General features: G+C 43.0%; 1 protein-coding gene across 3 annotated transcripts in view; it reads right to left on the bottom strand.

The window, feature by feature from the left end:
• Positions 1–302: 302 nt before the first annotated feature.
• Positions 303–14,342, bottom strand: part of plxna2 (plexin A2) — a 163,658-nt gene continuing 149,618 nt past the window's right edge. For all 3 annotated transcript variants that reach the window (XM_058642577.1, XM_058642576.1, XM_058642578.1), the window contains exons 27-32: positions 10,444–10,543; positions 6,992–7,182; positions 6,219–6,388; positions 5,910–6,122; positions 5,505–5,655; positions 303–1,955 (exon numbers count right to left, since the gene is read on the bottom strand). In XM_058642577.1, coding sequence (XP_058498560.1) covers positions 1,860–1,955; positions 5,505–5,655; positions 5,910–6,122; positions 6,219–6,388; positions 6,992–7,182; positions 10,444–10,543 — 921 coding nt within the window. In that variant the 3' untranslated portion in view covers positions 303–1,859. The remainder of the gene's footprint in view (positions 1,956–5,504; positions 5,656–5,909; positions 6,123–6,218; positions 6,389–6,991; positions 7,183–10,443; positions 10,544–14,342) is intronic.

The raw sequence follows: 14,342 nt of genomic DNA, 5'->3' as shown, positions 1-14,342 counted from the left end.
AATTTGGAGTGGGGGGGTGGGGATGGGGGTCCACATCAGCTTTTTAGCTGTGAGACTGTTTGGTCACGAGATGCATTCAAGTAACACGAGACAAACCATTTTTCCTTTGCTCTTGAATTCGCTATCCAAATATCCCATTTTTTTCATTTGCTATTGTTTCGTACCTTTTTGTGATTTCTTTTAAACTCCTTCCAGTTATACAAGGTTCCACTTAAGCAGCTCTACACCTCGACACTCTAAATACGACACCTTTGCTCTCTCTGTAAAGCATAAACCGTTTTTTTTTTGTTTTTTTTGACACATTGGCAAAGAATCTGACATGACAGGATTTTTTTGGCACTAGGTCGAAGTAGACCGACGCAGATTGGCTTCTTATTGTCTGCGTAAACAAGACATGGGTGGCAGTCAGGTAAAATCTTCCATCAGCTGACTCATTGGCACTTGATAAAATCAAAGATAGGACCTTAAACATGTGTGACGTTCGAGTGCATGCATGGACACATAAAGGTGATCAAGTTTCCAACAGAGATACAAACGGCCGGTATATCACTGAGAGTGTTAGTGTATGGAAACCGTTTGTTCTCGCCCACAACGCAGGTGACACACACTCTCCTCTAGTAGGAGAGTGATTCAGGGGAACATGGTGTTTGGGGAAGTAGCTGGATGGGCCAGGTGAAGTCAGGACACACAAATGCAACTGTTCACTTGACGAAGTGCTGAAAATATCAAAGGAGCTCAGCTCAACTGAGCCCCTTTTGTGTTTGCAAAACTCAAATAGACATACATATAAAAAAAAAACCAACATTTTGTACATTCACATACACTGATTGGCAAGTATTGACCAGTACATACACAGATGACTTAACTGCCGAAGAAAGCCTTGGACACCAGAGCGATGCTGATTTCAGGTCTTCTTCTAAATACACGGTGGACTTCATCTCTGTCACCCTCAGTTTCAGGTGCAAGCATGCTGGCTGAACTGCGACCATCACGAGCGGAGTCCGTCCGACTCGTTTGATGATGAGCACAGGCGTCGTGATGTTCCTGTACACGTCTGATTGGATAAAAGAGCAGACTCTCAGTCTGTGTCATGTGAAGCATTGGTCCGAGGAGGCAAGAAGTGAGAGAAGACATGGACCATGGCTCGTTTAACCACCGCACCACTCTGCTGTAGCCTAACAACCCCTCGTGTCTTTTATACAACAGCACCTACAGCACAGTGGGCAGTTATTTCAACCGGAACTGATGATATTCAAATGTACAAGTACAAAAATAAAATCTGAGGGATCTGAACGCAAACTCAGTAGTCCAACGTGAGATTTGCTCCTGTGCTTCTCGCTTTTCTTTTTTTTCTTGCCATCTCCATCTCACACTTGGATGTGAGTTTCCGAGCAATTGGAGGAAGAATCCGTTTCCTCATTTGCTCTCTCAAGTCTTTCACAGGAGTCTTCATTTAATACGACAAAAAAAAAACACTCTCATGCTCGCACACGCACACACACACTCACACAAACACACGCAATTTAAAGAAACCAAAAGAAAAATAAATACAAGCCATGTCGCTGTCTTCTCTGCTGATGTTCCTTCCTTATGCTATTGTCTGCTCCAGCTGCAGGGCCTGTGTCTCTGTGTGTGGACCCTCAGCTGATGTTTTCATGAAAGGAAAGAGGGAGTTTTACAAAAGAATTGTAGGTGTATGGATGTCTGGCTGTGGACACATATATCCCAGGTCTGGTTTGGGGGCCTGTAACCCCCACAATGAGAGGTAAGTGATGCAGGACCATTTCGGGAGGTCCAGTACAGACTGTGGTCCTTTCTCTCTCTCTCTCTCTCTCTCTCTCTGTCAGCAGGGGTCAGTCTCAGCTCTCGAGGGACATTGCAGAAATGAGTTGGTCCACCTTGTAGGCCAGCCTCTGCTTCCTTGCCTGTTCGTCCTGATCCAGAGCTGCTGTGATCTGTGCAGAAACAGAAACAAAATGGTCAAATACAAATAGATTCTTTCTGTGTGGAGTGGAGGTATTTTTAGCTTTTCATACAGACATCACATGAAAGAAAAAGCGAAGAATTACATCACTGCTTTGGTCTTCGGAAACATGGGGAAATATTTGTTTATTAGCCTTTGCCGTTTTATCTTCCGAGCCCTATCTTGTAAATTTGGCATTTGTCAAATAGAGCTGAAAAGGGATTCAGACGTGTGTCTCCTCTTATCTCTGTCGCGGAGCGTCTGCCTCATCAGGGCAAATCTGTGTCAGAGTGACGCCGACATGCATGGCTAAGCAAGGGTCTTTAATGTCTATATCCTTTTGTAGCAGTCATTATCTAAAATAGACGGTTTATGACTTTATCTGAGGGCAATGGAATTCGACACGGCAGTGTTTGACTCAACATTTCATCATTTGAACAAACTGATTTAATGGTTGTGCTCATGCACTATTTAAATTATTACGAGGTGGAAACAAAATTGATGAATATGTAGCACTTTGCTTGTTGGGTAGATTTTTTAGATTACAAAAATGATTTTTCTTACACTTCTTTAGTCCCATAAGCCTCTTTTCTACCAGGCAGTACAGTGCAGTTAAGCTTGCCACAGTGTGGTTTAGAACAGTACACCCTGATCACACATATGCAGTCCACAAAGACGAACTTGACAAAAGTAAACAAAGGGTGACAACAGGGGACATCCTTCAATTTGTGTTCTTTCTTTTTGGCATGTGGGAGCTTACGATGACACTCTGTTGACCAATCAAGGAGCTGGAATACTTTACTTTACTGTACCCCGATGGAAAAGTGTCAAAAAATGGATGTTATTTTGCTTTCCTTCCCATAATTTGACAATGCGGATGTAAATAACGGCGTGACGTACCGAACTGAACCAAACTGCACCATTTGCTGTAAAAGTCAAACGAACAATCTGATGATTTGTCAGCAAAGGTAGGAAAAATAATGGCTGCATTAACATCAATGACACATGTTTTGTCAACTTATTGTAATTCATACATCATCTACTGTTAATAATAATAACACATTATTTTTGTGCTTTCTGACATTTTATAAGGTGTAGTTGATTTTAATGTCTTTCTGTCCTGAAGCGAGTCAGTATCAAAATAGAAAGTTAGTTCTGCCAGGCTGTGATGGCCACTAGCTTTTATGCTGTAATTAACAAAGAACTTTTTGTCTGTAAAACATATCAGCGATGTTCTTGTTGTCTTTTTCTTTTCACGCATGAGCCTTTGTTTGCTGCCTGTCCTCTTGCAGAACATCGTATCTGCCTACCCACCTCCCATCTTCCACTCATCTGCTTAAGTGCTCTTAAAGGCTGGCAGCTACAAGCAGAGCATTTCCTCCGCCTCCTCATCGGGGCCAGATAGCAATCTATTATTAATCTGTAGCATTGTATGCAGGTGCAGCTCCCACTTCCATCTCCAAAATCCATCTAAGTCGGCGGCAGCTACGGCCCGGTTAGCCCCGACACACCGCCCCCTTTGCGAAGGGCGGAGTAAGATTGAACAACTGTTAACGGCACAAGATGAAGTTTTACACATTGCACTCAAACAACGCAGGAGTGAGGAGATCTACATGGAGATTGTATATTTGCGCATATTTCTATGTGTAAAAGTCACAGAAGCAAGTGCATGAAAGCACAAACAAGCTGAGTGGATAATGGGGGGGAGACAAGGCAGAGAGAAAGAAAGAGTGAGAGAGAGAGGGAGAGCTACTGAGGTCCAATATAAAGGTCAGGCTAATGCTTCTCAAAGGAGGAGCTGACATTCAAAACAGAACGTCTCCATGAATGCTCTCTTTATTTCTTTCTTTCTTTCCTTCCCTAGCTCCCTCCCTCCATTTTGATGTTTCTTGTGATCTCTCAGTGTATATTCTTATGTGTGTTGCTTATGATTCTGCTCATGGGAGGGAGCCCTACAGTATATACCAGGTAGATCGCTCTAACTCAGCGCAGGTGAAAGGACAGAGCGGCATGCTGAGCGCTTGTAGACATCCACTCTCTACTCCACAGATCAGACACGCTGCCTTGTTAAGCTCAGGTCTCACTAGACCTCTGGGCTTTGGGGAAGTCTACGCTGAAAACCTCGCTAGCCTTTGCCAGATATTAATCGTCTCCAAAATATACAGTACATACATTAAAGGGTGAGGCTAAATCTGCAGCATGCCGTTTTTACCCTCCAGGTAAAATCTGCATGCAGTATGTAGTTCAGACGAGGAACATGTCTGAGATCACCATACTCAGAAAATAAATGAGATGGCATAGTACTGTGTAATGTGGATACGGTTCCACAGAACCAGTAATAAAAACGGTTTCACAATAAATAATAATAATATAAAATAACCCATCTGCAGGAATATATGTTTGTTAGGCACCAGGACTTATTACACGGAGAGGAAGACAGTCAATAACAAATTGAGAACAATAAAGGAGAATGGAGCACAAACAGATATCGGAGGAGCGGGTGGCAGATGGAGACGGAAACAAAAACACCACATTTTCTCTTTGTTTAGTAATTCAAACACATTCATTCATTCATTCAATTCAAAGCACTCTATCCCCCAGTGAGATAGATCCAATTTCAGCCGACACAGGGCAAAAGGCAGAGTACACCCTGGACGGGTCGCCAGTCCATCACAGGGCCAACACACAAGGACCAACAAACACTCCCACATTTACACCTATGGTCATTTGTAAGTGTCCACTTCATTTAATCCCCAGTCTGCATTGGAGAGAACACACACACACACACACACACACACACACACACACGGTAGGAACATGCAAACTCCACACAGAAAGGCCCTCAGACAACAGGGCTAGCCATCGCACCCCCATGTGGACCATGATTCAATAACATGTGTTTTCAAATAACAACAGTCAGACATTTATGTTTTAATGACACTATTTCTTCTACTTCTGCTTTTGTGCCTGCTCAGAATTTGTCTTTGTAGATTGTGTGAACCATCATGATTCCCTGCAGAATGCAACAAGGCTTAAAAACCCTGGCATATTAAAGCCCCGAATATGGAGAAACTTAAAAACCGCTGCCGTCTGGAGCAGTTTTGTTTGAAAAATCCAGGGCTGCGTTTTAGTATGGACGGGCAGATAGGGAGACCTCTGAAAACTTTGATTGCTTTCTATAAGCCATGACTCAACTATCAACAAAAGTGAAAGCAAAGCTCTGTTAAAAACACTTACTGCAGAGGAGAGAATCAACTATGCATGTGCATTCCCATATCACTAAACATTTGTGGGGTATTAGGTTGCATTCACACCAGCACCTCTTAATTGAACCCTAGTTTGTTTGCTCGGATGGACCCCCAGCTGAATTGTACTGAGTCTAGCGGACTCCTAGGTGTGAAAACGACCTTGGTATGGAAGCAGATCACTTCTGAAACGAGCTAAATTGCTCGTCTGCATAAAGGCAAATGAATAGCACGGACGGAGCCTCAGACTGCTCAATAAAACAACGGTGTTCATGTGAGCAAATAATACCACTCACCTCCTCACTGTACTTTCTGACATAAGAGTAGATCTCATTGAGCGCGCTGAGCATGTTGAACTCTGTGGAGTGGAGTCTGGCCTGTTCTGCCAAATAGGCGTTCATGTCCTGGTCACTAATAGACGGCAGCCGGTTGATGTCAGCATAGTACCTAAGAAGAGAGACAAAAGGCAACGTGTGTCATCACTGATAAAAATTCCGTATAGTCAGTCACCTTCACTAACAATGCAGGGCTGCCAACAGTCACTCACAAAAAAGATGTTTTACAGAATCTGTTTCAAAAGTGAAGGCAAGAATTATTAATACCTTTACCCCAAAGATCACAGGTTTTTATTTTAAAAGGCTTCAAAAAGATGTGACAGACGGGATCAGATTGGTGCATAGAGTCAATGCATCATGTCCTACCTTTCTACCCAGCTCTTGTAATTTGGGATGTCTTTAGCGTAGAGCAGCTTATTGGACGGGGAGTCCTTGCCGAGACGGTGCTCTGACGTGGAGCAAGAGTCCATAAAAGTCTGAGCGACTACAGACAGACAGGCGTCTGTGATGCTGCTCTTATGGATGTCGAACACAAACTGCGGGTTTTTGATCACGTTCACCCAGAAACGCAGTGGAAGGCTGGAGGACGGAGACAAAGAGAATAAGTAAGTAAGACGCAAAGAAGGAGTACGTGTGTGTGTGTGTGTGTGTGTGAAATCACTTTTGTCTCCTCACCAGTTGCTTTTCCACGTGTGACGCACGTCTGTGTCGTGAATGGCATGTTTGTCCGCCTGCTCGTCCAGGAAGTCAAACATGTATTTGATGGCCAAGGGGAGAGAGCTCCCCCTGTGAACTGTGCTGAACAACGTCTCGAATAGATCGTCAACAAACTTTTGCAGTGTACCCTAGGAGGAGAAGGAGCACACACAGGAAATGAGCAAGGAACGGGTAATAACAGTCAAAACATGCTTCCCAAAACAAAGCCGGAATAAAATAATGTCATAAAAAATGTAAGATAAGTGAGCATTTGCTAATTTAACTTTAAATGTGTCTGATAGCCCATTTGCACTATTTTAAAAAACAAACAAAGAAAAAAACTATTTAAAGTGGTTTTTGAAAGTGAAAATGTTGATTTTTTTTAATAAACAACGAATAGCAGTGAGAATGCGAGACCCGGGTTAACACGCAAAGACCTCCTTTATCTGATTTAATTTGGGCAGCAATGAAAATGACAGCATTCAGCAGAGCCTTCAGCCCTGAATGTTTTTAGTGGCTCTTACTTTTTTACAACTTCTAACAGCACTTTTTTTTATTTCACCTGACTTCATTTTATTAGCCACTTAAAATTGTTCACTTGTCACTGAGTTTGAAACAACGGACTGAAGTAAGAGACACAAACCAGTGATGATTGTCACTGAACTTCATTGTATTGTTCCAATTGTCTTATTTACCCCCCAGGTATACCTGCTCATTTTAGTGCGAAAACAGGTCTGAGAATAGTGATGTACCTTCGTTGCGAGTAGCCTGGTCAGATAAATCTCAGAGACCATTTTGCTACCACGGTCCCCTTCCTTCTGGTCCCCATGTTCGTGGTTTTTCACCAGGTGCCACACCTTCACGCCACTTTCTAGATCAGGGGTGATCATGGGAGCACGAGAACGAAGGCTGTCTGGACTGCCCGTGTAGCGGAATGAAGAGTCTGTTCAGAACAAAAGAAAAAAAAAACAAAAAAAACCATGAGAGAGATAGAGAAATGTCGGTAAGCCTAAATGGCTGTGATTTTAAAGAGCTGCTCTTTGTGTAAATTGAGCATATACACCTAAAACAGCACACCCACATAGACTCGCAGCAGCATGCCTCTCCCATTTCCATCTCTCCTTTGTTACTCATTACAAAGCTGAATTGCGCTCCAAGCCAGGCTGTGAGGGAAATTGCAGTGGTGGATAATTTCATAGAACAGCAAAGTAATGAAAGGGAGGGGAAGCGGAGGCCCCTGGCAGTGCATTGATTAGTGATGTCCCTCTTGAAATTGCAAACCTAGGTAACACACAAGATGGATGAAATCCTACATTAAACAGTGAGTCCAGGACAGAGGCGTGAATAAAATGCCGCATATTTGTTTTTCTGTCATGAATTATCTGACTTCCCCCCCCCCCCCCCCCCCCTCCATTCCTTTAATGTGTTTCACTACTTATAAACGCCTTTTTCACTGTCACAGACACTGACTGTGTCTGGCTCCTCCTAAAAGCATTCATAATTGGCTCTTCCGTGCAACAATGTGCCAACACCATGTTGAAAATGTCCCCATCACACTCTAAATGATGCATCAAAAGATTGTTAATTTGTGAGGCACTGAAGCTGCCCTCCTTCATCCATGTGTACTCCTAGTCTCCACTCTTGTTTTTCCAGCCTCTCTGCTCTTCACACTGGTTTTTTAGTTTTCCTAATTAGCCTGTATCTACTCCAGGCAGCAGCAGGTTCTCCAGAGATTCAGGATCTAAGGATCTCAACAAGATTTCTCACCTGGCTTCAAAAGCTGAGCTGCACAACAAAGCTTTTTGCTGCCATTACAGCTACATACACCTTTTCAAATAAGACCAACTTGCCCCTCTGGAGTGGCACCTTGGGATCAAGCCCTGAGTGGGGGGCTTTAAATATATGGGGCTGTACGCAGCGTGGATTAAGGTCCAAAATCCCATCCTAATCCAGTCACTGGTTTTTTTTCTTCACCCACTCCATCTTTCCTGCACCTCTAGCCGTTTCCCAATTTCACTAACACATTGGCCTGCAGCCCTCTCTCCCTCTCTCTCTCGCTGCAGTCCCCAGCTCCTGGGCACAGACAGGCAGCAGGGGTTTGTGTGTGTGTGTGTGTGTGTGTGTGTTTTTGCTGATTTTAAAGCTAGAGAGAGGGGGTTGGGTTGCCGGTGGCGTAAATTGAGTCAAGATGCTAAGTGTTGAACGTTAAATTGGTATGAATCCATCAGCAGGTGTCGAGGTGCAGCTGTGCCTGCTGTGTCAGCCTATGATTGATGAGGGACGGCTCATGCCAGCAGAGCTTCTGCTTTCTCTGCCATGCATAACCAACTGCACTGCCTGAGCAACTGCTAAAAAACAAACAAGACAAAAAAAAACAAAAACTTAAAAAGTGGAAAAACAAAAAAGTCAAACATAAGAGAAAAGTGCAGGAGATTGCAACTTCTCAGTGGCTCAGCTCACCCAAACGTCCCTCATGTCTGAGATATTTAAGATAATTCCACATAACCTCCAGATTAACGCAAACGTGACATTTTAAAGCAAATTTGACATCGTAATTGAACGATTCCCCCCATTTTGTGGCAGTTATTGCTGTAGCCATCAATAATCTTCATGTGTCTTTCCACAACATTATGGTGTTTTATTTCAGAGAGTAATGACTGAGAGCTGTGTGATATTTGAAAGGTCACTGTAGATATTCTTCATCAGCTCCATTGCAAATGTCACTCCACATTATTTGACAGAACATAAAAATCTTTTACAACATTTTTAAATAAGACTTCTGACTGCTTAGGGAAAGAGTAAAGGATGCAGTTTACGCTTCTTTTTTTCCTACTCTGCGGCAGGCACTTGAAGTCCGAATCGTGATAATTGGCCTTGCCCACTTATCGTTCTGTGTTTGTGTGAAGTATCATTCATAGAGAATAATTGGCAATCACAACTTGCCTGGTACTGCTGTGTCTGTCTGTCTGGCTTAAGACCAAAGTTGGCACTCAGCAGCGCAGACAACAAGCTCATCTGATGTACAGCTCTATTTCAGTGACTGCCTATAAAGATGGACAATGCATCTTCGTTTTCTACCAAACAATATCCCTGATTTGGGCACTGATGACATTTGGAGCTCAATCAATAGGCTCCAGCCAATCATGAGTTCCCTGTTTTTTTATAGCTTCCAATAACCTGGCCACAATTGGACAATACTAGCAGTCAGTCACATGGTGTCCACTCATATTTGCTATGCTTTATCATAATATTTATATATAATATTTTGTAAACTAAGATAGTTTACAAAATTGTTCTCAGGAGAATGCTGACTGACCATATTAATCACATGAAAATGTGTTTTTTTATCCCATAGAAAAACAACAATACTACATCCATTTGAACCCTTTAACACCTAAGCCTTTTTTTTTTTTTTTGCTTATTTTAACCATAAAAGGGCCAAGTCACATGTCCTGTGAGTAAGTGCTTTTCCCCCAATTCAGAACAACTTTCAATATCTGGCAGTTATACTGCATGTTAAAATAGTGTATTAACAAATTTAAAATGATAATGTTAAGTCTTTGTCTAAATGTTCAAAAAAAAAGGCCAAAAAACTAGGTACAGGTGTTTTTACAACTCTCTCCTCTCTGGTGACAAAGGTGCTGATTTGCCGGCTTCCTGCAACAGCGTGAGTAAAATTACTTTTAAAATCAAAAGGGTTTTAATATACAGTCTATGCCTGTAATACAGCAAGGCAAGGCAAGGCATTTTTGCTTCAATTTTCAGAGCTGTCATGACAACCATCTTTACAGTCACTGGTGTAATGGCTGTACGAACTGTGTCTCCCACAGAATGAGCATTCAATTCAAATTATTATTTTGTGTCTTTCCAACAGAGTTTAGACCTGGAGTGTAAAGCAAACTGTGGAACGCACAGTCGGAGAAGCGAAAACCGCCCACCACCCTCTGCAGTGAAAAAGAAGAAGAGCACCTCCTGACCCTTGCCTTGAGAAGAGAGGATTTGGCTTTCATCATAACTGGAAAAAAAACCAGCTGATATAAAAAGCACGATTATGGTGTTTTTTTTGCAGCAAAAGAGCAACACGTCTACATTTGCAGTGAATTAACTGTCGATTCACCATCCTTAATTATGTACCTAATGCATTTTGCATTTTTAACACAAAAACAATCGGGCATTTAAAGAGCAATCAGGTTCTCCAGCTCACCATATCTGCTGATGGAAGTGCGCGATATGCTGGCCGAGGAGGGGATGTTGTACGACGAGGTCTGTTTCGGCACCAAAGCCACAACGCAGCGGTCCGACACCTGCAAGACAAGAAACACACACACACACACGACAAATGAATCAGCTAGGGTCGCATTAAAGGACAGAAAGCCACATCCTAGGTGAATTATAAACCAAACATATCCCAAACCCTTCCTGTCAGAGCTGGAAACGTATCCTGATTTTATTTGTTGCTGCAGTAACCATTTTAAGCACTAAAGGTCACTGTTGTACACATTTTACATATATCTCGATTAATTAATCATGAAATTGGTACTTGCACTGTTATTGCACCAGTGCATCACATTTTTACAAAAATAAACTTTTTTGACAGCCAAAACAGCAAACAGCTTGTTGGCTGGCATTTACAACCGGTGAAGAAAAACCGACGGGCCTCCGGTGCCGAAATAAACCAAAGTAAAATGCCAGACTCCAAAAAGAAAACCACAAAAAAATCTTGAGAACAATAAGAACATTCATTATTTTCATATGCTTTTGTAAGAATATTCTTTGTTGGAAAATAAGCCGCTGGATGTTTCCTCCTTCTTGTCGTCACCCCGTACTACCACTCTTCCCAAACTAATCTCAAAACTGGCCATAGTGGAGAGAAACAAGAAGCCGAGGACAAAATCTGGACGAATCCTGTAAAGCATGCAGTTCTGGCTCCAAGACCTATTGGAGAGAAATGAAAAATGGTCCTTCTTACCACAGCCCCCACCCATAACTAAGGTCATTGACCCTTCTCTCTCCTTGCCAATTTTCTTTGCTTTCCAAAACCTAATTTCTATGGCCTCTCCATCATATAGCCCCCTCTTGGCTGACAATACACAGACCTACTCTAATACACCAACAATGAGGACTTCCGTGAAGTTTCTATGATACATTTTTCCTGGAGAGCATGAAATAGCTTCTCTGCTCCTCGTCCCTTTCACACCTCCTCCCTCTCTCTCTCTCTCTCTCTCTCTCTCTCTCTGCTCTTTATGGCTGCCAGTGAGGCTACAGCAGAGATGGGTCCTTGTGATAGAGTCAATGATTGAAGGCGTGCAGATTCGCCCTTCGGGGGATAATCCAGTGTGAGGCTGATAGTAGGCAGGTATGATAACAGCTGTGTGCCCTGTCTGTGATAAACCCTTCCATTAGAAAGTATAGAGCTGACCAGACAGCAGAGTGTGGTCAGTAGTCTCCATCTTTCCTTTCTCAGCCTTACCAACACAAGCTACAGCCCAATTCCACTTGGTGTCCCATGATCTCCTCTGAACCCAAATCCTGATGCTTATTATACCTTATGTCAACCCAGTAACTCGGACACTCAACCACTGTCAACAAATGTTTTTTATAATAAGCAATTGGATGTGAATTTGACTCTCTCTGGTGTCAGTATTCCTTGGCAGCTACTGAATAAACTACCCATAAGTATGTTTATGTACAAGTGTATAATCACTTTAACAGTTGGCAATCGGAGCCTGAGAATAAGTGTTTTATATGTACTTTTGGCAAGAGTCTTGCTTTACGGACGCTTCCATTTTGCGCCACATTCGTCTCTAGATATCAGTTCCCTGACAGGCTGGGAAAAGGGGACGGGTAAGTGGAGGAGAACTCTGCTTGTTACAGTCTGCCAACTTTAGGTGTCAACAAGCATTACACACTGGACCTCTAAACAACAGACGTGCAAATGAAGAATCTATACGAGTTCTACAAATACAACAGCGTTTGCTATTGGAATTATGAGGCAGGGTGCAGCAACAGTGCAGTAATAATCAAATACCTCAATTTCTTACTTTGTATGTACTTTCTGTATATCTGTGCTCAGGTTTTTTTTGAAGTTTAACCAAAATGGTGTAATCCTTTCTGCTATTTTAACGAGATATTTTAAAAGTAATGTCTGCAAGGTGGCTAACAGGATCCAGCTGGCAGGCTCTCCTGTTGTAGTCATCGGTGTCTGCTCTGCCTTTTGTTTCTAAAACTGCCATATTTTCATGCATTCTCGGCGAAAGCGGAAGCAGCCTGACATTTACTGTGACTAATTTACAAATTAGACATAATCCTGTAGACACACACAGACACACAAACATGCAGCAAGGGAGTGTCAACAAATTAAAACAGCCACATTACGCCTATTATTTACCAAGCTTCATCAGGGAATGCACTGCGGCTATTACATTTGCAGGTTGAACCGTCGTCATACATATCCAAAACAGTCCGAAAACGTCAGTTCATGAAAGGGCCAAAGTCTGCTCTCTCTGTCTCTCTCTCTCTCGCTTATCTATATAGGAAAGAGCAGGGCGGGAGGATGGGAGTTTAGTCCCCAGACTATGAATTAAGATTTTGAATTAAGATTATGAACTTATTTTAAATGTGTGTATTTATGATCTTAATTTTAGGAGGTGGGAAGGTATTTTCATATTCAGCTTATGTAAACCAATTATTTCCCATGTGGCAGGGTAAATAGCCACTGGGGTTTCTTGCTGTGATGGTGTGAGCCACATGAATTTTAATGCCTCTGTCTGAGCGCCGTGCCTCTGTTGCAAAAGAATTAGCAAAGACTTCAGGTGACACACAGCCGGATTCTGCAAATACCAGAACCTTCTTTCAGTATTTTTGTAACAACTTCATGTTTTTCTCCCACTTTGGGCCCTAATGAGCTGTGCTCCCTTGCTGTGATAGACAGCCAGATGTGCTGCTTGTGCTGTCAATGCAATGACATGATGTGTGATGCAAACACAGAGGCCAGTGCCAGCTCACCAAAAACAGTAATGATGCTCAACGCACATGTGACTAGGTTGTTCCAGCCCACTCTCAAGCTCTCGCTGAACACCAGACGCCTAATTCCCCTCATGCTTCTCCTCTTATTCCCCCTCTCTCTTCTACACAGTGCCCTTAAGTTCACCAGCATCTCCTCTGAAGTTGCACTGTCGGCCTTCTGTTCTTTGCAGGAACCCCTTAGATCTGTGCTCAATCGGAGTCACATGCACGGTGACACATGCACGTCACCGTGTGCCCAGACTGTAGTGCTTCCCTTGGCTAACGAAGGCAGACATATTATGACACAGCAAAGATAAAAAAAAAAAAGAACCCAGACGCCTGATCTGGAAGCAAACATACTCAGGGCAGGGGGGAGGAAGTACGGAGAGAAAGGAAGAAAATCAGGGCAAGGAGGAAAAATATAAAGAGAAAATAAGAGACAGATGAAACAATGAACGTGACAGGTGAGAAGATCACAAGGGAGGCAAAAATGAAACGTGCTGCAGGGTGCCGACTCCCCTGTGAAGGACACTATGATGAGTTCCTTTCCTCTAATGACTCCTACATCTGTGAAATAGTGCGGGTGCAGGTGTTCAGACCAACGTCAGGACTTGAGCCCTGCTCAGCCTCATTCCCCCATTTCTGCATTTAAATAGAGCAGCATCTCTTTGCCCCTTGATTCAAGTGTTGAACCCCAACCACGGCCACAATTCTTGAGTCAGTAACCCAGCATTGAACCTTGTGCAGTTCCGTAAGCAGATGGCTGACTAATGAGAGCCCGGTGAGCATGAGCTGCCGAAAGATTCCTGACCTGTGCCTTCTCATTCCTTCTTGCCCATGTCTTACAGTTATCCTTTTCTTTCTGGCTACCTCTCACTGCGTTTTAGTCTTCTTACGATTTGAACAGCCGTAAAGTATCTTTGACAATTCAGAGCACCCATTGTTCTCAGTTACCCGTCTCTTTGGATCTGCACTTTTCTCTCCGTTTAACAAGGGGCAACGGGCGAAACCCACGGGCCCTTAAATTGTGAGGTGTGAATTGACCAGACAGATGCAGACAGTCACTGTGGGACTTACTGTTATCAGTGTATGAGTCAA

The sequence above is a fragment of the Solea solea genome, chromosome 11 (assembly GCF_958295425.1).
Source record: "Solea solea chromosome 11, fSolSol10.1, whole genome shotgun sequence".
In the NCBI taxonomy this organism is placed as follows: Eukaryota; Metazoa; Chordata; class Actinopteri; order Pleuronectiformes; family Soleidae; genus Solea; species Solea solea.
The sequence above is the reverse complement of the archived record's forward strand: the minus strand, read 5'-3'. Positions and strand labels throughout refer to the sequence as shown.